The sequence below is a fragment of the Cnephaeus nilssonii genome, assembly GCF_951640355.1.
Source record: "Cnephaeus nilssonii genome assembly, chromosome: 19".
NCBI classification, from domain to species: domain Eukaryota; kingdom Metazoa; phylum Chordata; class Mammalia; order Chiroptera; family Vespertilionidae; genus Cnephaeus; species Cnephaeus nilssonii.
This window is the reverse complement of record NC_137090.1, coordinates 28,715,171-28,740,362: the sequence shown is the minus strand read 5'-3', so window position 1 is coordinate 28,740,362 and position 25,192 is coordinate 28,715,171. Positions and strand designations below refer to the sequence as shown.

The window sequence follows — 25,192 nt, the reverse complement described above, 5'->3', positions numbered from 1 at the left end:
TGACAGCCAACAGGTCAAATCCAGCCCATATCAGTTTTTATAATAAAGTTTTATTGGAACACAGCCACACCATTTATTAACATATTACCTATGGCCTCTTTCACACCATAACATCAGAGTGTGGCAGAAAATTCCACATTCAAATAGGTTTGTGAAATGCTACATATCTTATTGCTTCCTCTTGAAGACTGGCATAATTATTATCTTTATAAAGGCCTGGGAAGTCTCCCATTGATGAAATCTATTTAACTCTTTTTAAATGCAGATTTTTCAAACATAGTTGACCAACATCCCTTTTACTCAAATTGCTTTCTGAACATTATCGCTGTAGAGCATTTTGAGAACTAACCCTGTTGGTTCTTTCTCAGACAGGTTGATAATTCTACAATCAGTTCATACTAAGCCTTTTCAGATGCTGATTATTTAAACATATATGTGATCAGTTGAATTGTATACCCCCCAAAATTTATAAATTAAAGTCTTTATCCCTAATACCTCAGAATGCAACCTTATTTGGAAATAAGGCAATTACAGATATAATTAGCTAAGATGAGGTTACAGGGGTGGGCCCTAATTTAACTGATTGAGGTAGGCCCTAATCCAATATGACTGGTGTATGACTCAAAAGTCTACACCCTGCTGTAGACTATTTGTGCTGGATGGATGGGGTCATATCTGTCTGCATCACACTATATCCTCGTCACCAAGCTAAGTGCCTGGCACATAGTAGATGCACAATAAATAGGTGTTGAGTAAAGAGAAGGCTTAATCAATGGGTTGAGTATTTATTTGTTGGTAGCTCTGGCTTGAAGGGAACAGAATATTAGTTTTGGCACTCTACATGTGTCTGAGAAAAAAGAAAGGAAAATGTGGGGGAAGTAGGAGAGATGAAGTGGGGGGCCAAGGGCAGTGGTGGTAGCTGCTTCGAAAAGCTGTCTGGTAATATCTATAGCCCCATATTTGAGCAGCACATTATTGCTACAAAGGGCTTCACCATCCAGGCTCTCGTTCATTCCTCACAAGTCGTGAGGTAGATGGTATAGGGATTATCATAAAAAAGTGAGGTCTACTGGGTAAATGACTTGGCTGGGTTTGCATAGTTTGTTAGTGACAGAACTAGGTCTGGAACTTGGGTGTCCTGACTCTGGGTCAAAGGCGTCTCCACGACACCATTCTGCCTTCATCGTCCTTCCTTGTTGAGAGCTGAGCACCATGATGAAACACATACTTAGTGTGCAGAAGGGAAGAGGGCTGGTATGGACCAGAGGGTTACAGGAGGCGGGAGTTGTTTTGAATGTCCCCCATAGTAGGAATAATTGTCACTTCTAGGGACATAGCACCAGAAAAGGATGCATTCACACACATTACCTCCTTGTATCCCAACGGCCTGGCATCCAGAGCATTTGCTCACCTTTTAGCAGAAAGGGGCTCATCATGCACATAAATAAAAGCTCCAATGCTTCTAGCTGTCTGCTCTAACACATGACCTTGAAAAAAATCAGCCTCTCTGGCTCTTCTGTACAGTGGCAATGAAAAGGCTGTTTTGCCTGAACCAGAAGCAAAACAGAGGGATTTAAAGTTTGATCTCTATCTCTAATATATAGGCTTTATCAACAGAAAAGCGCCAGGCACATGGAAGGTGGCGGTGTTAATTATAATTTATAATCACGATTCTGATAATGGGAGAAAACGCCAGGCCTTCAAGGACAGGTGTAAGCAGGAGGACTGAGCTCTGGCCTGGCCCAGTGCCCTCTGAGCCATGCACCCACCTCTATACTGAAGCTTCTGGGCCCGGTTGTTTGGACAGTCCTTCCCCTGTAAACTGAAGTTGATGTTGGTGCGGATACAGCGGTTGTTGAGGGGCTGGACGGGCCTGAAGTTGTCACTCATGCTCAGAAAGATCTGAGATGGCTGATTCTGGCTGAGCAGGCGTAAGGAATGCATCTGAGGAGAGAGAAACAGCTGTGAGATCCACCCATCCTCCTAAATACGCCAGGGAAGAAGACTGTGTAGACTGGCCAAGCCAGGCTAGGGCCATGTGAGCCCCTCGGAGACCCTGGTTGTGTGGATTCAGTTGAGCTGGGGGCCACTGATGCTGCCATGTGTGGAGTGAGCTTCGTTTGTAGCTCAGTAGCTCATGGATGCCTCTGAACAAGTCGATTATTCTATTTTATCCTCAAACATACCCTCTGTCGAAGGAGGAAATCCAACTAGCTGTTCTTCAGGGTCTCTTTCTCTTACACCCCATGGTTCAATAATTCTCAACAATTCAGGGAATTATTCCCCGCACATGGGTATTATCCAAACTACAGTGACTGGTCCAGGGGTCAGAGCGAAACTAAGCTGGATTAGTTTGGTTCCTTTTCTGTGAAATCAAAGAGCTGGACTGAAATGTTTGCAGCCAAGTTCCACCCCAGGACTGAGAAGCAAAGGAGTAGTTTTGAGCAGGAGAGAAGAATGAAGCGAATGGGTGGTAGGAAGCAGAAGAGAACAGAGATAAAGGGTGTCTGGGGTTCTGATCCCAGCGAGTTCCTGACATCAATTTCTGATATAAATTCCTTAAGATGCCCAGTATCTCTTGAACAAACACTTTCTCTGAGTTTATCTGGAGGAGGTTGCTTGTCACCAAGAGTCCTAACCAATACAGATAGGATCAGGGAGTTCAAACTGTTCACTGTTTTTGGGCTGTAAGTATAGTTGATCCTTGAGCAAAGTGGGGGTTAGGGGTACCGACCCTCTGTGCAGTTGAAAATCTGCATATAACTTTTGACTCCCCCCAAAACTTAGTTGTCTCTTGGTATCTATCATCGGGGATTGCTTATAGGGACCCCCCCCCCCGACCCCATGGATACCAAAATCCACGAATGCTCAAATCTCCTGTATAAAATGGCATAGAACAATGCATAGAGTCAGCTCTCTATGTCCATGGACTCCCAACCACAAGCATTTATTTAAAAAAATTTGCATATCGGTGGACAAGTTATTCAAAGATCAACTGTACATATCCTGTAAAGGAGAATGGAGTCTGCTTCCTTTGCTCATCTTTCCTCTTAGCTGTCATAGGATCCCAGAATCAGAGCATGTCAGAGCTGGAACAGACTTGTGTAATTTACCCCCGCATCATAAAGAGCAGTATTTATTTCACAGGAGGGGGGTGGCAGCCCAGGAGCACATAATGAGCACATAATGAACCAAAGCTTGCCTCAGAGGCCAGAGCTCCTGGTTCCCGTCCAGTTCTGAAGGATGCAAGCCAGATTTATGAGAAATACTGAGATGCTCTGAAGAACTCCACATTCAAATATGTTTGTGAAATGCTACATATTCTATCTCTTCCTCTTGGAGACTGACATAATTATTTTCATTTTAAAGGCCTGGGAAGTCTCCCAACAATGAAATCTATTTAACTCTTTTTTTAACCCAGCGTTTTCAAACATATTTGACCATATCATCCATTTTGCTCATTTGCTTTCTGAACACTATTGCTGTAGAGCACTTTGGGAACTAACTCTGCTGTTCCTTCTCAGACAAGTCGATGCTTCTACAATCAGTTCATGCTAAGCCTTTTCAGATGCTGATTCTTTAAATATAGGAATGATGAGTTGAATTGTGTACCCCCAAAATTCATAAGTTAAAGTCCTAACCCCCAAATACCTCAGAATGCAACCTTATTTAGAAATAAGGTCATTATGGATGTAATTAGCTAAAATGAGGTTATTGGGGTGGCCCCTAATGCAATATGATTGGTGTCCTTATAAAAAAGGGGGACTTGGACAAAGAGACACAGACATAGGGAGAACACCATGTGAAGATGAAGGCAGAGTGGCAGTGATGCTTCTACAAGTCAAGGAACACCAAAGATTGCCAGAAAACACCGGAAACCAGAGAAGAGGCATGCAACAGATTCTTCTTTACTCCCTCAAAAAGGAACCAATCCTACTGACACCTTGATCTTGGATTTATAGCTTCTAGAACTGTGAGACAATACATTTCTGCTATTTAAGTTTGCAGTACTTTATTAGAGCATTTCTAGCCAACTAATACAATAGGTATTTCACAAACACAGCCAGTCTTCACATCATCTTCCCCATTTGCTAAAAGACCACAGAGAAGCTCACCTGCATCCTCGTTATATAGACAGGCTTGTTCATTATTATCCAACTTGCTGTCTCATAGCAGGGTGGGATAGTCATCGACCCATCATAAGTAATGAAACTAGAGGTCTCTGGATACAGTTCTTCTATATTAAGTCCCTGTAGTAAATATGCATCATCTAGAGAAGGAAATAAGAAAGACTTAAGAATTAGGTTTCTTATAAAGTGCTGGTATTGCTGATTATTTTTTCCTTTTCTGATTACAGAAGACTGCATCTGTCAGGATAGGCTGCAGTAACGAACAGTCCCCCAAATCTCAATCATTTTAAACAACAAAGGTTTATTTCTTGCTGACATACATGTCCACTCTAGGTTGGCTGAGGGCTTCCTCCATGCCATTGTTGTCTAAACTCTTAGGATAGGTGCCATCTGGACCCTGGTGAGTTGCAATGATAGGAGGAGAAGCTCCCATCCCAGAAGTGGTGTACGTTACTCCTGTGCACATTTTGGTAGCCAAAAAAATTACATGCCCAAGGTTGACATCAGAGATGCGAGGAAGCACATTCTTCCTGCAGGATGCGACACTGAATATTGATGAAAAGAAATGTGGTCTATGACAAGGACACAAAGAAGAGCCAAATATTTGGTTATAGTCCCTGAGACTTGGAATCATAGTATTATAGTCACAATGAAATGCCCATTTGAAGGCTTCAGTTTCTGTGGAAAGGTTGCCTGGTCACCATTCTTGTTTCTGAACATTGCTTAATGAAAAGAACATTTAAGAACTTCTTTTAGAAAGAAAAGTAATCAGGCCAAATCCAATCACAAGGCTTAAAAAGTTAAGTTCAACAACTGAGAGAGAGAGAGAGAGATTGGTCAGGTTGCATTTGGAGACCAACTCTAGGAGAAAGGACTTCCTTTGTTTTTCTATTTAAATGATTTTGCTTTTCCATCAAAACATCAGAGATTCAGGATAAGTTCAAGAGAGACACAGCGACTGGTACACGGCTGGGCTGGTCTGCACCCTGGCCCTTGCAATATGCTTCCATGACAAAGTCATGATGCCTAGAGCACACACTGACGTGATGAACCTTGGCAGTTAGATCAGGTGCCTACACAGCAAGCTCATGTGAGTGTCCATCACTTGGCTCTATTTCTTGAGCTTCTTGTACGTGTCAGGCCGGGTGTCGGAGAGCAGGATGTAATTAAGTGAAGGCATCAAGGAGCAGCAGACACAGTGATGCGTATCTGCACCAAGTACATTGAGAAGCTGTCACTTCTGCCTGGGGGTGGGACTCAGGAGAGGATTAGCCGAGGAGCTCACCTGAATTGCATCTTGAATGACAGGAGCTAATCAGTGTGTGGCTGGCAGGGGGGTGGCTGTCAAGGGCACTGTAGACAGTCATGCTGGAGAAAGAGCTAAGGACATACAGAACAGTGCATACCCAGGGACAGCCAGCATGTAGATGAGATGCAGGGGGAAGGGTGTTGTGAGAAATGAGGCTGGAGGGTCAGCAGGGGCCACACCTGAAGGTCCTTCTCTGTGCTGCTGGGAGTTTGGGCTTCATCCCATAGGCAATGCAGAGCCACTGAAGGGTTTTAAGCAGGGGGGTAGCGTGATCAGATGTGCACTTAATGATGCTTGCTCTGACAGTGCTTTGGCTGAAGATTAACATATTGAATGAGAGAAGGAAGCATTTGGCACATCTTTATTAAAGGTCAATGTGATTTGTTTAACCAAGCTTGCCCGTGGAGCATATTGGGACTCAAGCATGCTGCCATTATTTTATTTTATTCGTGGTGGTGGGAATGAGGGAAGGAAGGAGGCAGTAGAATGAGGGGCATTCCAAGCATGACTGGAGGAAAGAAAAAGAACATTTATGTTTCTCTGAAACCACAACCAGGCTCTGTGTTGCATTCACATTTGAGGGAAGGATTGGTGTGTGTGTGTGTGTGTGTGTGTGTGTGTGTGTGTGTGTGTGTGTGTGTTGGGGGTGTGTGTGTAAGAGCACAATGAGGCATGTTCATGGATTTAACCCACAAAGCAAGGTAACAACATGCTTCCAAAGCACCGTAATGATGGTATTCCAGACTACCCACTGTGGTCCCACCGGGAGATTCCTCTTTGTCCACATCCCCTTAGAGAAATGCAACAGTCGTCAGAGAAGGTAGGCAGCTTCTGCCCTCCCACCACCCTCATTCACCAACTTTGTTCTTTCCTTGAATCTCCCTAATTCTCATACTTGACCTTTTGCTCATTTATGTCCTCACACTACAGAACTTGCAAAGACCCAGCGTGAAGAGTGTGAGCTCTGGACTCAGACCTGAGTGTGAGAGATGACTTTGCTGTTTACCATCCAAGTGACCACAGACATGCAGCAACTTCTGAGCCTGTTTCCACATGTGTAGTACGCAGATGGTTGGAATAGGCAGTGGACTGAATGTTTGTGTCCTCCCCACCCAAATTCATATGTTGAAGTCCTACCCCAATTGTGATGGTATTTGGAGGCAGGGCCTTTGGAAGGTGGAGCTGCCATGAATGGGATTAGTGCCCTCATCAAAGCAACTCCAGAGCGCGCTCTCATCTTTTTCTACCATGTGAGGATGCAACAAGAATTCTGCAACCCAGAAGAGGTTTCTCACCAGGTTCCTAACATGCTGGTGCCCTGATCTTGGACTTTTAGCCTCTAGAACTGTGAGAAGTGAATTTCTGTTGTGTATATGGTACTTTGTTATAGCACTCAGGACTGACGAAGACAGAGCACTTGCCTCATAGAGTTGTCTGAGGAACGAATGAGATCAAGTTTTTCAAGTACTTGGCACGGGGCCTGGTCCATGGAAAGTACTCAGCGAGGCTGGGTAGCAATGATGTCACTCCTTCCTTCCTGGGCTGTTCTCACCCGCCTTCTCCAAGATAACCACTGCTTGGCCTTTCCGAGGCCTCCTGGCTCTCCCCCAGCTGGGGTAGTGCCTTCCATTTCCACCATATTTGCTGAATTTGCTTGTCAATAGTTACCTACTGTCTCCACTAAGCTGTGAGCCTTTGGGAGAAGGGATTCCATCTTTTATATCTAATCCCAAGCCCCAGTATGGGGGTCTACTGCGTAGTGGGTGCTCAATAAACATTGGTTGAATGAATGAATGAATGAATGAATGAAGTGGTTTCTGCCTAGCAGCTCCACCTGCTGGTAGTGCTGGTCATAAACTAAGGGAGGAAGAGGCAATATCATCTGCCAGATGATGGGAAAAATTCTCTGAGGCTCCAGTCTATACCATTAACTTAAGTTTGTGCTGCCCAGCCCTGTCCTCATTACATATCACATCCTGAGACATTAGGGTGAGACGGAGACTGTTGTCTGACCATGTTTCTACACCAAACACTCCTGAACCGCGTATTTGCATTGCTGAAATTGGTGTGCATTTAACATGTAATGCTTGTCTACTTCACTCACCATGTTGCCTCAAAGGTTGCCACTAAATCAGTGTTCTCTTTTAGAAATTGGAATTTGAGAACTATAGGCTACCCTTTTGCTTATTCTTTTCTCCCCACAAAGACTTGCTTGGTGTATTTGGCAGGATGCAGGCAATGGAACCCGAGAAAAGAATGAGCACACCCAGCAGTTTTCACCCTAGTGTCAAGGAACCCTGGAGTGTCCTCCACTGCTGACCTGGCCAGGAACTAATTATTGTTACCCACAGGCGATCGCATCCATGCAGCAGCCTGCAGAAAAACTCGGTCTGTGCATGTCTGTGTCATCCTCTGGGCATCGTAGACCAAAGGAGCCTAAGAACTAATGCACTGGAAAGTGGCCTCTGGTCCTCAGACTCTCACGGCTCTATTCATTAGTAAGAGTGGCAAAGATCTAGAGGTCAGAGTTACTTATGAGCAGAGAGACACAAATGTGCGGGGTAGCTCCGAGGCCAGTGGGGTGATCATGCATGCCCCTGCTTGCTTTAAGGATATTTACTGAGAAGAAGTGATGGCAGGAGTTCAAATAAATTTTCATGGATAGTTTTATAGAGAGGTTTTCTTTCTTTACTTATTTATTTCATCTATCTATCTACCTTACCTATCTATCACCTATCTGTCTGTCTATCATCATCACCATCTATCTATCTTAGGAGAATATAGCTTATATAGGATAAGCCCCAGACTTCAAGCAGGAGTCTTAATTCAAGTTTAAGTTCTAATTGTGGGCTTTGTCAGTAACTTACTTTTCCATCATGGCTAAGTATTGTAATCTCTTACTTGAGGGAAATATCCAGATTATTCTGGATATTACTGAAGTCATTTTCAATTAAAAAAGAATTCTATAGACTCTGAAATGTCATTCAACAGAAACAAGTTTACATAGACACGTATCTTAAGTAGGTCAAATTTTTGGTATGACAGTGTTGTAATTTTTTTAGTATTGTCTACATCTTTGTAGTACAGGAAGACCCCTTACACAATCAAAAGGTATAAAATATTTATGCACAGTTCATAGCCCAGTGTTATTCTTCCAAATTACTGTAGAAGTTGATGGCTATACTCTTGATTTTATGACATGCTCTTGGCAAGTCTATCATTTATGTTATGCTGAGTTCTTAGTCAGGGACACAATTCCCAAGTTGACTTTTTTTCTTTTCCTCTTCCTAAGGGAAGCACCTATGATGAAAACACCTAGAACTGTACAGTGGGGAATCTTGCCTCAGTCTGAGCAACAGCGCAGCCTCTGTTAAACGCATTGTGTTTACCTATGTGGACCACTGATTAGATTTAACATCACCTGCCTTCCAGCTTATGAAGTTCCCATTCAAAGAGAATGATGCCGGCCAGCCGGCATGGTTCAGTGGTTGAGCATCGACCTATGAACCAGAAGGTCACATTTTGATTCCCGGTCAGGGCACATGCCCGGGTTGTGGGCTCGATCCCCAGTATAGGGCGTGCAGGAGGCAGCTGATCAATGACTCTCTCTCATCATTGATGTTTCTATCTCTCCCTCTTCCTTCCTCGCTGAAATCAATAAAAATATATTTAAACAAAAAACCCAAAGGGAACGATGCCAATGAAAAAGATTTGGCAGTCCCGGAGATCAATAGTGGACTCCCTTCTGATCAACATGGAACTATTTGGCAATTTCCTCATATGGAATGACAGTTCTTCTTGTAATCTGAGGCACATTCAACTGAAATGAAAAAAAGCAATTACTAAAGCATAAAGTAATATGATTTTTTGTTCTACACAAACAATAAATGAAAGAAAGAGCCTCTGAGAATTGGATTCATGGAGGTAAGCTGCTCCTTCTCCGTTCCTCGCCGACTTGAGTTACTACTTAGATTGCAACACGAATGGGTATGTTGCATTTCGTATTCTGTGAAAACCTTTCCAAAGCTGTTCTTTGAAATGAAAGTACAAGTTCAATTAAGCACCGAGAAAGGCACGAGGAACAATATGCTTAAATTCTCTGGTGACATTTCATCACATTTAACACCCTGTCTCTCTGAGGGGCGGGCTCACAAAACACTTCCGGAGGAACTAAGACATATAAGGCGGTTACAAGTTGGTCTCCCCTTGCCTACACATTCATCTTTTAGCTGGGTTAAGGGTCGGGGGCTAAAGCAAAGTTATAAATAGGCAAGTCTGAAAAAGATGTTTTAAGGGACTCATATGGTGTGTCAAAACACCACGCTTAAACATCTCTCCTCTAAACGCCTTCAGTCCTGCCTTTATTTCCTCAGAGGAAATATATTAAGACAACAGCCAGACACTTTCAAATTTGGAATCTGTGATCTTTTGGATTCTTTTTGGACTAAAGTTCACCATTGTATTTACTGAGTATGAAATGAATGGAGAGCGTGAAACCGAATGAGACTGAAACTACCAAAATGCTACACTGTCCTAGGACATTGGAATAGTTCATTTATACGTAATGTCCTAATAACGACTCCCTCTTACCCACTTAAGAAGGCTCTTTGCACTCCATTAGTCACTAATTTTACCACTTTAAAATACCATAAAATTAAGAAAAAATGCTAGCTTGATGAAGTCACGTGGATATTAAAATGATAGGAATGTTACGTTTTACATAATTGGGGCACTGTGCCTGCTAATTAATTAACACAAAGAAAACGGAGGGATACAGGCATCTTTCCAAAACACCACATTAAAAAAATTAAACTACTTTGAGTAAATGACCAATATCTCCTCTAGAAAATCCATTCAGAAAGTCCATTTTTCAATGTCATGATTTCAGTCTTGACCCCCAATCTGTTGAAGGGGAATTTAACTTTAATAAAATGGATTTCATTCAGAAGACTGTCTAAATTCAGCCTGAAATTAATTCAGGCTGGTCTTTCCCATTGTTGGTCCGGGTTAGGGAGAGAGTTTTATAAGATTTGCTCAGATATATGAAATCCAAACTTCCAAGGAAAGTGGTGGATCCTCACTAGGCCATTACCATCGACTGCATGGGTTCACACATGGGAACTGTGAACTTGAAACTTCATTTAGAGTGAGCAAGATATTGTCTGTGTGCCCTGCATTGTGTTTATGTTAAACATATTCTTTTAGGTGGCATCATAGTGACCTACCTCCTACTCTTCAGGAAGCTGGTTTTAATGACCATGCAGTTTAGGACAATTTAGAAACATACAAAACTATGCACTTATACTAGTCATTGTCCAGGCGGTTGACTCATGACCTTGCTTAATCCTTACACCAACCCTCTCAATATCAGTATTAATATAGTCATTTTACCAATGATGAAATTGTTATTTCAGAGATGTTAAGAAACTTGCCTGAAGCCACATAGCAATGGAAATGGTAGAGCTAGGAGCCTAAGTCTGCTAGTTTCATCTCTCTTTAGTAGAACACATCCTATATAATAAAAGCCTAATATGCTAAGTGTCTGGTTGTCTGGTCATCCGTTCAACCAATCAAAGCATAATATGCTAATGATATGCTAAGGCCATTCAACTGCTCACTATGATGTGCTCTGACCACCAAGGAGCAGAAAGATGACAGGTCGACCAGTTGCTATGACATGCACTGACCACCAGAGGGCAGACGCTCAATGCAGGAGCTGCCCCCTGGTGGTCAGTGTGCTCCCACAGGGGGAGCGCCTTTCAGCCAGAAGCCAGACTCACGGCTGGAGAGTGCAGTGGTGTTGGTGGGAGCCTCTCCTGCCTCGGTGGCAGGGCTAAGGATGTCCAACTGCCAGCTTAGGCCCGCTGCGCGCGGGGAGCAAGCCATCAGTTGGACATTCCCCGAGGGCTCCCAGACTGCGAGAGGGCACAGGCCGGGTTGAGGAATCCCTCCTGAGTGCACAAATTTCATGCACCGGGCCCTCTAGTATTTCTCATAAGTATGCTGACTTTCATCAGCTTGATATCTGGCTTCTAAAATTCCCAGTTCTTTGACAAGATTCTCCTTCTTTCCTTTTTTTTTTTTAATGGATTGCCTGGCATTGATTTTCTTAACTGGCTCAATAGGATGATTTTTCACAATTCCTTTTTCTCTCCTACTCATTTAATCTCTGATGAAACCAAGCAAATGGACGGTGTCCCTATTGGCTGCCATTTCATGGTGACTTCACCGCATGTTTCCGTGGTGTTCTAGCCTCCTCACACCTCCTCAGCTAGCTGATGAGGCAGACACACAAGAGCCTCTTTGAGGGTGGGATTTAAAAGATATCTTTAGAAATGATTTGCAATCCCTAGTCATGAGGATTTGAGCTGCTCTTTTAAAAGTGAGGACATGTCCGCCTCTCTTCTCTATCTATTCTCACTCCCATGATTTCACCCAGTTAAAATGCCATCTGGAACCCAATGATTTTTGCATTTATATCTTCAGTTCTGTCTCCTGAAATCTAGATTCATATATCCAACTGCCTACTCCATGCCTCTTATTGGTAGACATCTCAAGCTTAGCATGCTTGAAACTTCTAGTTCCCTTCCCGCCCACTACTCACATGTTTCATCAACAGTCTTCACATCTCACTTGATGGAAACCTCTTCTTCCCAGTTGCTCAGCCTAAAAACCTTAGTCATCCTTGACTCTTCTTGTTCATATCACACATCTGATCTATTAAGAAATGTCTTCAAAATATACCCAATCATTTCTCTCCACCTCCTCCACGTTAGCCTGGTCATGATCTACAATGTCTCATCATTTGGATTGCTGCAATCATCTCCCAACATTTCTCCTTGCTTCTCTCTAGTCTATTCCCAGTCAGACAAACAGAGTGATCCCTTTGTCAGCAGATCATGTCACTCTCTGCTCAAAGTCTTAGGTTGACTTATCATTACAATGGTCTCCAAGGGAAGACTGATGAGGAAGACTGACCCCATGACTTAAGTGGTTACTACATGTGACAATAATGGCAGTGCTGCTATGTCCTTCTGTATGACACTGATTTTCACTGGTGGTTCCATGCCAGGGTACAGGCAGGAGTTGCAGAGAGCTTAGGATGGTATGAGCTTGAACTTTCCAAGTTTCCCCAAATTCTGTGTTAGCTTAGGCCCCTTCCAAGTGGAAACAAATGCAAAAAGCAAAGAGATAGCTCTTCAAACTGAACCCAAATTGGCATTAAGAGAAAAAAACCCCCCATGCGTTTCATGGAATGTGAAAGTATCAGTATTGTAGCTAGTTTGCAAGCAGAGTATTCTGAGAGGTGCCCCTGAGCAGGTGGCGTTGTCTCCATCTTGACTGGAATTCATGGGCTGATGCCAGCATCACCTGCTGCCTCCTGCTGGGTCTCTGGAGAGACTTTCAGGCTTGTGCTTCCCACCCACCGGCTGTATCCTAGTGAATGACGTGTTTCAGATACTCCCCTGCTTGCCACACAGGCTGGCTGCCTCAGGGAGTTTAGCTGGAGGGAAGAGTGCTGGTGCTTTCCTGCTGAGCAAATCAATCCCTGAAGCCAGAGTTCTGGGCATAGCGTGTCTAGGCCATTCCCACGTGTGGGGCCATCATTATCCCTGTGGTGCCAACCTTCAGGTGCATGATAAATGTGCTACCGGGAAACCTCCATCATCCCCCAATGAATGTTGGAGCACCAAATACCTGTGATTAGGGGGCATAATGCAGTTACCTCTCCCCATGGGGCCTCCTTATCTCCCTTAGTTCTCCTTTCTTTTCCCTCGGCTCTGACAGCTAGATTATGAAGGACAGCGGAGGAGGGGCTCCTGCTCTCTTCTATTTGCATTTCTAGAAGGGGGTCTGGAGAGGTGCTGAGGGCATTTCTTCAAATACGTCTTCTGCATACATCCCTCAGCCTGGAATCAAGACCATTCAAGATCTGGCTCCCAACCATCCTTCTCGCCACTCACTATCTCTATCCCTGCCACTGCTACGTCAGGGGGCCTTCATTCCTCCATTAATTCAGATCATCACCGATGTTTATAGGGTTTACTGTTAGATGGAGAGCTGATGAGGACAGAGATCCTCCCTTTGAACTCTTCATCCTCTTTTAATATGTGTATTTTTTATTGATTTCAGAGAGGAAGGGAGAGGCAGAGAGAGAGAGAGAAATATCATTGATGAGAGAGAATCATTGATTGGCTACCTCCTGCATGCCCCACATTGGGGATGGAGTCCACAACCCAGGCATATGCCCTGACTAGGAATTGAACTATGACCTCTTGGTTCATAGGTTCATCCTCAACCACTGAGCCACACCGTCTGGGCTTTATTGTCCTTTTAATGCTCTCTTTGCGGCAGATGCTGCTCTCTAGGCTTAGAATGTGCCGCCTTCCTCCATTCTCCCCCCTCCTCTCTCTCTCTTTTTCTCTTCCTCCCTCTTTTTCTTTCTCTTTTCTCTTTCCCCAGCAAATAGTTATTCATCTATTCAGTCCTTATTTGAATGGCGCCTGCTTTGTGCAACCTTGCCATGTAATTCTACGCAGATCTTCTATGATTTGAAAGCATTCTTTTCATATTTTTAACACTGACCTTGTTACACAAATCTTTATCAGACACTATGAGAGTCCGTCTCCCCAACTAAATAGTGAAGACCTCGTGGACAGACATGTCCTTTATATTGATTTCTCTATATCTTGGCACTTAGGAACCACTCCATAGATATGTGCGGAGTGAGTGAACAAATGAATCAAGGTCTTGGGTTTTAACATCACTATCCACTTCAGTTATTGCCAAAGTGTGTCCTTCTCAGTTCCGGCAGACCGGATGGGGGTGGCAGTCAGCAGGGACGCCTCATCTGAAGCAGAAGTTTCCCTTAGCCACAAAACAGCCATCCATCATTGGTCCCAACACGACTCGTCACCTTGGCTCTCCAGTCCCTATTTACACCAGAATCGATACACTTTCCCATAGCGCACACCCACGTGGATACTTCCTTCTTCAGCTACAGCCACATCGCTCAAAATTAATCAGACCGGTGCCGGGGGTGGAGCGGGGAGGAAAGTCTCACTAATGATTGATTCTGCAGCTGGCAATCTGTTAGATTGTGTGTTGGGGCTTAATGTGTGATTTCACGGCTTTTCACGGTCTCTAAACTGCAAATTCAAGATTATTTGAAAACATTTTATTTAATTTTCATGCTTTTTTAATCAAAAAAGTTAAAAGACTAATAACAATCTTTTATGGGCAGTTATCAAATGTGCTATTTCTACATAAGTCAGCAACCCCTTCCTTAGATTAGACTCCACTGGGGTACTGATGAGATGAGGGGGTGGTGGTGGCTCTGGAGACAACGTCATTCATTCTTCTAGGTGATGTTCAAGGGGAAGTGGCCTGTTAGAATGTTTGCATGCTGCTTTTAACTTTTGTGAACATCATTATTTACCTATTGCTTGGTTCAGAATCCTAGATGGGCCTCAGACACCTGAAATTCAACTTCTTCACTTTAGCGATGAGGAAACAGAGTCAAAATGAGAAAGCTCCTTGCTTAAGGACAAAGTTAGGACTTAAATCCCGCTTTAGGTAATATATATATTTTTGTACTGACTTCTTTCATCTCTTGATGTGCACTATTTCATATAAGTTTTCCCAAATCCAGCAATTTCTGGGATTTCTGTGGACAGCAGCAGCACCTTTTCCCTCTTCTCCTTCCAATGCTGTACTGTTCTCTCTTTTCTGCGTAAAGATTCTAGGGACTAAACACCCTGGAAACCCAAGGAAACAGGACAGAGTCCTCTAGATCAATGGGTCATACATGAGGAAGAATAAAGAGGCCACCTGGCCTCTACTTGAAAGGGAGACCCAGTGACACAGAGAGGGAGACTTGGCCCCACAGTCAGGCTCTGTAAATGCTGAAGTTGGATGCAAACTACCATGTGAATGCTTTTCCCATCACATAATTGGCGAAGCCCCAAACATGACTAGCTGCCATGGTGTAGTTTCTCAGCTAATAGAAGGCCCTGATTTATTATCAATCCATGGGTTAACGATGACCATCTTCATAATAATCATTATTGCCTTAGACAGGCATGGATGACAAAGAATCCAGGGAATATTTTTTGAAATGGGCTGCTTCTTAGCCAACTCTGACTTTCCAGAGTCACTTTCTACAGAACCAAAGGACCAGGAAGCTAAAAGGGGCTCTTGGAGATCATAGATTCTGGCTTTCTGCCTTCAGACGGAACTAACCTTTATAGAACAGCTGTTGTATAAGAAATTGAACCAAACTTACTTTTATATGTTATTCTTGTGATAGTATCTCTGTTGAGCATTCGATTAAGAAATGGGTTTGATGAATCAGAAACCTAGGGTAGAAAAGAAAAATTTAATGATTGGATAGTGCTGTCTCAGGATAAACATTGCTTCCATGAATTCACTTGTTCATTCACATTTCGTGAGTGCCTACCATATGCCAATCATTATGATGACTGAAAATTCAGAGATAAAATATACTCTATTTCCCAGAAACCCCAGTCTAGAGAAAGAAGACAGATAAGTAAATAAATGGCTATAATATTGTATGAACAGTGCTAGGAGAGAATCATCCACCTGGGGAATCTGCAGAGCTAAGACCTGAACTGAGTCTTGAAGGATGGGTGGAAATTAACAAAATGCTTTGGTGGTTAAGTGTGGAAACAAGGAAGGGTAAGGAAACATATTACTTACAGAGGACCTGTTCATACATGGACATGGGAGCACTAGCCATGCTAAGGCATGTACTTCAGTGTAGATGGAGCTGAGAGTATGGGAGGTGAGGCTAGAGGGGTAAGCAAAGGCTAGCTCATGCCAGGCTTTGAAAATCATGTTAGAGAATTTAAACTAGGGATGGGGAACCATCAAAGGGTTTTGAGCAAGAGGCAGGGAGTGACATGTTAGGAAGGAGATAGTAATCTAGGTAGAGAGTGAGAAAGAGTACACAGAACAGAGGAGTCAGGAGATGAAAGTAAATCTCTAAGAATAATAGAGAACCTGATTATGTAACTGCTCTTTATTGCATAAGTTGAATATATCATATACCATGCCATTCAATCATCCATCTACGCATAATCCATCCATCCATGTACCCATCCATGCATCCATCCACCCATCCATGCATCTATGCAGCCATCCATCCATCCAACCATCTATGCATCTATGCATTCATATATTCAATAAAAATTTACCAAGCATCGATTATGGGTCAAACATTATACCAGATGTTTAGGGATCAGTTGCCCATGCCTTTAGGTCTCCAAATCCCCTCTTTGGGAGAAAAAGCAAGGTTCAAGGAGCTTGATCCAGGGGACCACCATTTGGAGACTGTGGACACTGTTTTCTTAGCACCCACTTTTTACTCATTTTTTTCCGAGGTGCATTGTTCATCCTAATAATTTCTCTCCTACCTCACTTGGTTCAGCTCTGCTCTGTAATTTACGCCTCAGCTACTAATCGGATGTTGTGACACATCAACATTTTAAATCTGATTTATTCTGAGGGTTGGAAAAATTCAGCAGGTGATTATTATTATTAGATAAACAACAGGTAATTTTTAGTTTGGAAATAGCACAGACTGTTTATTTTCTCACCATCTGTCTCTCATTTCCCACTGGTCCTGGGTGTGTTGTGTTGAGACACACACCAAGGGGAGCTTGGTGAGTGACAATGCTCAATGGTGTTTGTAAAAGCCCACCCACAAACAGAGAAAAGTCCCAAATGAAACACTGCTATACCCCAGAAGCTTTAGTACCAAACCCAATTGCTGCTTTGCCATCCTCTGTGGCCATTTAAAAGATAGCCCGAAGCCACCGGTGTGGGCTGACGTACCCTCGGAAAGGAGGAGAGCCAAACTATAATGTCATGGCAGGTAAGGAATGTGCCATGGCCCACTGTCCGGTGCCTTGGGCTCCTGGTACCTGGCGAGTCTGGGTAGTGCTAACACTGGGACTGGATCCCTTTGAGCTGATTAAAAATAACTGAAAAATTTCCAAAGTGCACACAGATGATTTGTGGGCTCTAGTGTGTTGGCTGCGTGGGTGAGAGGATAAAATATGTACTTGGTATAAGTGAGCTTAAGTGGGAAGTTAATGGTGTGTGATTGAGTAGCAATTACAGCCAAATCTCAGCTCCCTGTGGTCACGGGAAGGATGGGGGATGAGGAGGGGACAGAGATAAGTAAAGCCCACAGATAAACAAGTCTCTTATTTTTAGCCAACAACTCCAACCCTTCTACGGCTCAGCTTTTGGGCACAGTGACATCTCTAGGGCTCAGCTGACCTAGATGTGGGGCCTCTCATTTTCGTTCCTGCCTCCCCTGCAGGGAGCTGGGAAGGGGAGGTGGAAAGATCAGAAGGAGGGGAGGCCTAGTAACAATGTGTGCCCTTAGAGACCAAGGGCTTTATTCACTTATTTCTATTTCGAGCGCCTAGCACAGGGCCGGCCCATGTCCCACACTCGATCCGTGCATTGGGGTGAGTGAATGACTAGTCACAGCTGGGATAGCTCACGGAACATCTGGAAGTTGACTATAATGAACAAAGATAGGGGTGCTGTGGCTTACTGTGAGGTCTAACCAGAAAGCTTCAGGTTTGCTCAGGGGAAGAATGGAAGCACCCTAAGGGCCAAAGTGGCCCAAACTGCCCCTCTTTCACTGACCTCAGGGTCCGGGGCACAAGTTCCTCCCAAAACCCCACAGGGAGGCAGCCTGGACCTGCATCAGTAATCTCAGTGGGTCTTAGACATAACACAAAGGGTGGTGTGTGTGCCCAAGAAAACCGGGGGGTGGTGATTTTACATCCATGAGGTTTATGAAGGACCAAAGGATTTTAAGCAGGGGGTAGGGAGTAGTTTGCTGTCAATCACCCAGGAAGGGAGGGAGAGGAAGTAAGGGGAGGCAAGGAATTAAGGGGAGGCATGGAGTCTTGAGAGGGAGGACCAGGCAGGTGAAGTGCCTGTTGCAGAGGGTGATGCTTTCAGGGGGCACGAGGGAGTGGTACCTGGGGTGCCCCCATGCCCATTCTTCTGAGCAATGCTATGTCATCACCAGAACTCTGTTCAGAGCCCAGAGTAGCAAACGCTGGATCATCTTCATCAGATTCCAAGTTCAGATTGGGGCGCCTCCTCTAACGATCTGGCCAAAACTTCCCAAGGGGTTGGCACAGTGACGGCCAACTTTTGGAAATGCCACACATTGCTTTTTTTCCTCCCCCCGCCCCCCACCACCAATGGAAAAGACAATTTCTTTGTTTCTTTCTTCCTTTAAATTTGCATACCTGTTTTCTCTCTCCATCTGTCAAAAATGTTAATGGCAATTACCTTTTAACAAATTAGAACTGGCTTGTAGGAGATTTGTTGTTGTTGTTGACTGCTAGGAAGATGTGGCGCCTCCCTAGAGTGTCAGAAAGTCAGCACTGGTGATCTTTGCTTAGTTTTCTTCAGGAGGGAGGAAGGGAAAGAGGGAGGGAGCGAGGGAGGAAGATGATGCCCAGAGCCATAGTGGGGAAGCTGGAGGGAGCTGTTTAGTGCAGCGCCCAAGGGGAGGGACATTCACATGCATCTCTTTTTCCAAAGGATGAGCAGGGCTTTAATCCTGTGGGTGTCAGTGAGCTACCCCCTCCCCTCCTATTACTTGGTTCTGATTTTTCTGCATAAGGTGGCACCGGGATCCAGCACTGTTTTTGTTCTCTAGGACAGGCCCTGGTGCTGTGAAATGGGACCCATCATGTTTGCGTCTCGCTGAGAGGGACCCAATTCTTCATAAATCCTGTGGATGTCAAATCACCACCCTGCAGGTTTTCTTGGGCACGCACACCACCCTTTGTGCTATGGCTAACATCCAGCAGACTGTGGAAAGATATCCTGATTGTGGTAGAAATGGCAAGGGGAGAAGAATAAAGGAATGCAAGACACTTACTTTTATAAATATAGAAACTACCACCAATCCATTCGGGCTCTTTGCAGCTTCTGTGACATTTGTATACAACTCATGGTTATAGTGGATGAGCTGCACCTGGAAGGAGGGAGAAACAATAATAAGAACAACAGTGTAGCATTAAAATGTGTGAGGCACAGCATGTCCACCTAACATAAGGGTATATTGTAGAACAACTGGAAAGACAGTATTGTAACTGAAGGGATTTCGAGGAGATGTGTGTGGGTAAAAGGCACGCACACACACATATGCACACATATACAAAAATACCCATCCACATTTGCAAATGTTTTCTGGTAACAATCATGCCGTTCCTCAGCTCAGTGCCCATCTGGCTCTGGCTCCATCTCAGGACATTTCCCCTAAAGTGCATATAAAGTGAATTTCCCTTATTAGGAGCGGAACTGCCCTGCAGGGGCCCACGTCCTGCACCGACAGCTGCCACTGGCAGCGAGTAAATCCTCCTCAGGCTGCTGGGCGAGCAAGGAGCGGCCAGGTCCTGATGGAGACAGAGCTGATGGCTTAGGCTCCCAATGCACCAGCCTGCCCAGGTCATCTGACTGTGAGGGACTCAACTTCTTCCTCCTTCCAAGAAGATCAGCAATGTGCCTGTTGGGACCTTGTGCAACAGCAGTCTGGGGGCAAAGGGAGTCCTGGAACTGTGTTCCAGTAAAATAGGTTTTCCCTCTGTTACCTAATTTTTTTTAAAAAAACCTCTTCTTTAAAAAAACTGTGTAACACAGCATACGTATATAGTCACATGAATCCCCCTCCCCCCAATTTTGAGCCACATGACTAATACCCCACCTCCGTGGGACTCACTTGTTTCCTCTGAAAAATGGGTATGATTATCTCTCCTTGGACTCATCTTAGGGCTGTGGTTTTATTTTTTATTAAAAAATTTTTTTATTAGTCCTCATATGAGAATATTTTTCCATTGATTTTTAGGGAGAGTGGAGGAGAGAGGGAAAGACAGAGAAAAACATCGATGTGAGAGAAATACATTGATTGGTTGCCTCCAATCAGGGCCCGGGCCAGGGAGGAGCCTGCAACCGAGGTACATGCCCTTGACCAGAATAGAACCTGGGACCCTTTGGTCCACAGGCTGACGCTCTATCCACTGAGCCAAACCAGCTAGGACAGGGCTGTGGTTTTAAAATAGATTTTTAAACAGTACAGATGTATCATTTTTATAAAAAAGTAAAAAAATAGAGAAGAAAAAAAGTGATAGGCCCCCCTCCTCTACCTTTGTCTAATCCTAGCTCAAACAATATGACTTTCAACACTTTAGAATTTATTTTTCTAGATTTTTTGTGTGCTTCTAAATCACACACATACATACACATGTAGGGCTTAAAATATTTGGGTAAACCCCTAGAAATGTATAACCTACCTAGACTGAATCAAGAAAAAATAGAATCCTAACAAACGAACACAAATATGGAGATTGAAGTAGTCATAAAAAAAACTTCCAATAAAGAAAAGCTGGACCAGATAGCTCCACAGGTGACTTTTACCAAACATTCAAAGAAGAATTCATACCAATCCTCCTTAAACTCTTCAAAAAAAAAAAAAGAAGAAGAAGTATACTTCCAAACTCATTTTATGAGGCCAGCATCATCCTGATATCAAAGCCAGACAAAGATACTTCAAGAAAACTATAGGCCAGCATTCCTAATGAATACAGATACAACAATCTTCAATAAAATACTAGCAAACCGAATTCAACAGCACATTAAAAGGATTATACACCATGACCAAGTGGGATTTATTCCTGGGATGCAAGGATGGTTCAATATATACAAAACAATGTGATACACCATATTAACAGAATAACGATAAAAAATACATAACCTCAAAAATTATTTGACAAAACTCACTATTTATTCACGATAAAAACTATTTTAAAAAGGCACAGAGGAACTTAACACGATAGAGGTAATACCTGAAAAACCCACAGCTATCATCATAACCAATGGGGAAGAACTGAAAAAGTTTCCTCTAAGATCCAATACAAGGCAAGGATACCCACTGTTGCCACTTCTATTCAATATAGTACCAGAAGTCACAGCCAGAAAAATTAGACCAGAAAACAAAATAAAAGGCATCCAAATGGAGGGGAAAGAAGAAAAATTATCCAGAAGACTCCAGAAGGCAGCTTGGCTATGGCCAGATTTCTGGTTCCCACCTGTCAGAGCACAACTTTGGCATCAAGGGCAAGACGGAAAGACGCTTGAGGACTTGCACCAGTTCACGCACCAACAGCTGGGCGTCACTGGGAAAAGGTGCTGCTTCCCCTCCACCTGTCTCCCAGGTCTTGTCGGGGCAACCACACTGCCAGTAGCTGTTGCCTTTGTTCCTCCCCAGCCAGGTAGAGTGGTGCCAACCCAATACCCACCAACCCCTCACAAGGTGCCTGGGTGCGGGTGGGTCTGGGGGAAGGAGGTCGCTGCTTGTCCTGCCCTTAAATTGGGCTTGGGGAACAGCCACACACAGAGGCTAGGCAGAGTATTACATTGGCAGCTGGGTTCTAAAAGTGATGTCTGCGGATTACTTCTTGCCAGTTATAGGTAATATTTTAAAATCCAAACCTTCCAAAGGCAGAATGTTGAATAATTTGGCTAAGCATTAAACTGCAGTTTTATTGACCCCAACTGGGGGCTTACTCAAGGTAATCCGGGTGTTTGACAGGAAATAGGGGATCAATTAGTGAATGTTTGACCATCTGAGCAAGTGCGTGAAGCAACTAAGACTGCAGGGAGCCCTAACTGGTTTGGCTCAGTGGATAGAGTGTCGGCCTGTGGACTGAAAGGTCCCAGGTTCGATTCCCGTCAAGGGCATGTACCTTGGTTGCGGGCACATCCCCAGTGGGAGGTGAGCAGGAGGCAGCTGATCGATGTTTCTCTCATTGATGTTTCTGACTCTCTAGCCCTCTCCCTTCCTTTCTATAAAAAAAATCAATAAAATACATTAAAAAAAAAAAAAAAGACTGCAGGGAGAGGGACAATGTTGATACTGCTCACAAGAGCAAACTCTTCGGGGTTCATGATGACATGCTGATGAAACACCAAGTTTAGCGATTCATTAAAGAGACACCCCAAGGACTTCTGCTAGTCTAGCTGGAATTACATGTGGAAGAGCTAAACCCGGATGACTGGAAATTATTTTTCAATCTTGACTCTTTATCAATTTAGATGGGTGTACTCCTAGAGAAGCTTTCTGAAAATGCAAGACTGAGAAATGGCTGCCTTAGAGGAAGAAATGTCATAATTTTGGTCTTTTCATGGTGCTCAGATGTGGCGGACACCGTGATTCAGGTCTTTCTCTGTATCCACGTTCTGCGTGACCTGAGGTGACTCTACATTGTGTGGCACTAGCTCACACCTTGCGTTCTCATCCCAGAACACACTGCCTCACCTCAGTCCTTTACAAGGACCTATCTCTAATTTTGAATACACATCTCAAGGGCAGGGATCTCCATCATCATATCCCTAGTATCTGTCATGGGACTTGGCTTAAAAGGAGATGTTGGCAAGTGTTTGCTGAATGAATCCTAATTCTACATCTCTCTCAGGGCATAGTCTCCATTCTAGAAGGGGCCTTAGAGAAAACCCAGGCCAGCCAATTCTTTTAAAAAATGAAGAAACTGAGATCAGAGAAGGGCTGTGTCTTGCCCAAGATCATGTAATCATTCCTAGATCCATTCATTCAATGTTTAGTGAGCAACGACTAAGTGAGGGAGTGTGGTCTGATTTGAAGTCAAACAGGGAGGTAGGACCAGACCACAGAGAGCCTGGCAGGCTAAGCTAGGGGGTCTGGATTCCAGTCTAAGGGTGATGGAGAATTGTGTTTACCATATGCCTAGAATTCTCTCAGGATCAAAGGCGAAGCTTTCTCTGTGTCCTAGAACTGAAGTGTGGACCCTGACAAAGATCGGTCTTTGGTGACAAGGAACACAGGTTTCAAGTTAAAAGATAAGTATTCATCTTCACCCAATGAGCCAACCTGCTGCAAGCAAGCTTCTGAGTCGACAGCAAGCTGTTCTTGTCACCAGTTAGGCTGGGAGCAGCCTCTGGCGTGAAGGCCTCACAGAACATTTTCACTTTGTGGCAGTGAGGTGACTCCCAGGGGGTGCCAGATTGCTGCTCGCTCACCCCTCACCCCTCGGCAGGGAGACCAGCTGTGTGTTCAGACCCTGATGTGCACACCTTAGTTCGTCTTTCTCAGTATGATGCTCCATTAGCTGAAGTCCCTTAGTGAGCTCGAGAAAGAGAGTCTTGTATCAGAGGACCACATGCGGCCTTCGGAGCCACAAGGCCACCACCTTACCCACCCCTGCTTAAACACCCCCGTCACTTCCCATTGCACCAATCTGAGCACAAGCCTTGTGTGACTCCCCTCCCCCCGCCCCCCCTTTTCCAACCAAGTCTCCTTGTTCTATGTGCTCTGGCCACAGTGACCTTCTTTCAGTCTCCCTTACACACCATGCTCCCTCCTTTCCTAGAGCCTGTGCATATGCTGTTCCCTCTGCTTAGAACACCCTTCCCTCCCCTGCACCTGACTAATTTATGAACTCCTGTAGATCTGAGCTTAAGGGTCACCTCTTGAGAGAGATCCCCGTAACCCACTCTCAGGGCATCCTGCGCCTTTCTTCTTTGAAACACAGATCACGCTTTTACTTCAACATTTATTGTGTGACTGATTAATGTCCATTGCTTTCACTAGACTTTTAGCTTCATCCACACAAAAACTGTTTCTGATTGGCCCCATGATATCTCCAATGCCCCAAAACTGTTTCTGATTGGTCCCTAGGATGTCCCCAACACCCAGCACAGTACCTGGCACATATTAGTGTAGCAAGGTAGAAATGAAGCCATACTGGTTGTCAATAATAAGACAAAATGTAATGCCCTGAGCAGCAGGGAGAGCAAGGTGCTTGGCTGAGCTGGTAAGGGAACAGCCTGGAATCCTGAAGGGTATCTCTAATGGGAGCCCAGAAACTAAATGTCTCACTGAGCTACGTGGATTGCAAAGCCTGGCTTCACCATTGGATACCATTGGGCAAGGCAGACCTCTCCTTTATCAATAGGAAAATTAATACTAAATACCTCATAGAATTGTGGGGATGATTTTATGAGACAGAATATATAAAGAATTTAGCCCAGGGACTGGCATGTAGTAGTCATTCAGTATTTAGCTACTAGAGGCCTGGTGCACGGACTCGTGCATCGGTGGGGTTCCTTCAGTCTGGCTTGCGCCCTCTCGCAATCCAGGACCCCTCAGGGGATGTCAGAGAGCCAGTTTTGGCCCGATCCCTGCAGGCCAGGCCGAGGGACCCCACCGGTGCACGAATCTGTACACTGGGCCTCTAGTATGCAAATAAGATCTCTTCCCACCCTCCCTCCCCCACTCCCCTCTGAGATTCATCAGTCTGTTCCATGTTTCCATGCCTGTAGTTTCTGCTCCTGCATTGAGCATCTGCCCCTTGGTGGTAAGTGGGTGTCATAGCTACTGGGCAGTCAGCTGGTCACTTAGGCATATATATATATATATATATATATATATATATATATATATAAATTGTTTTTATTGTCTATAATTTATTATATGAGCAGTAGAGATAGAGCCTTCAGTTCCTACAGGCATAGGGATTAGGAATATGCAGCCCTTCTTCTGGGTCCTCACTCTAAGTCTGTTCCCCAAAGAAACTTAAGGAAGGTGTTAGCTGTTCATAAGCTGGGTATTTTTTCCATTTGTCTTGTCCTGTTCAGACATGTACATTCTAGGCACTGG

At 44.2% G+C, this 25,192-nt stretch overlaps 1 protein-coding gene across 5 annotated transcripts in view; it reads right to left on the bottom strand.

Moving 5' to 3' along the window:
• The window catches only part of CA10 (carbonic anhydrase 10), a 387,612-nt gene that overhangs the window by 12,261 nt on the left and 350,159 nt on the right, over window positions 1-25,192 (bottom strand). For all 5 annotated transcript variants that reach the window (XM_079799226.1, XM_079799227.1, XM_079799229.1 and 2 more), the window contains 4 exons: window positions 19,382-19,477; window positions 15,725-15,797; window positions 4,116-4,270; window positions 1,770-1,944 (listed from right to left, as the gene is read on the bottom strand). In XM_079799226.1, the coding sequence (XP_079655352.1) occupies window positions 1,770-1,944; window positions 4,116-4,270; window positions 15,725-15,797; window positions 19,382-19,477 (499 nt within the window). The remainder of the gene's footprint in view (window positions 1-1,769; window positions 1,945-4,115; window positions 4,271-15,724; window positions 15,798-19,381; window positions 19,478-25,192) is intronic.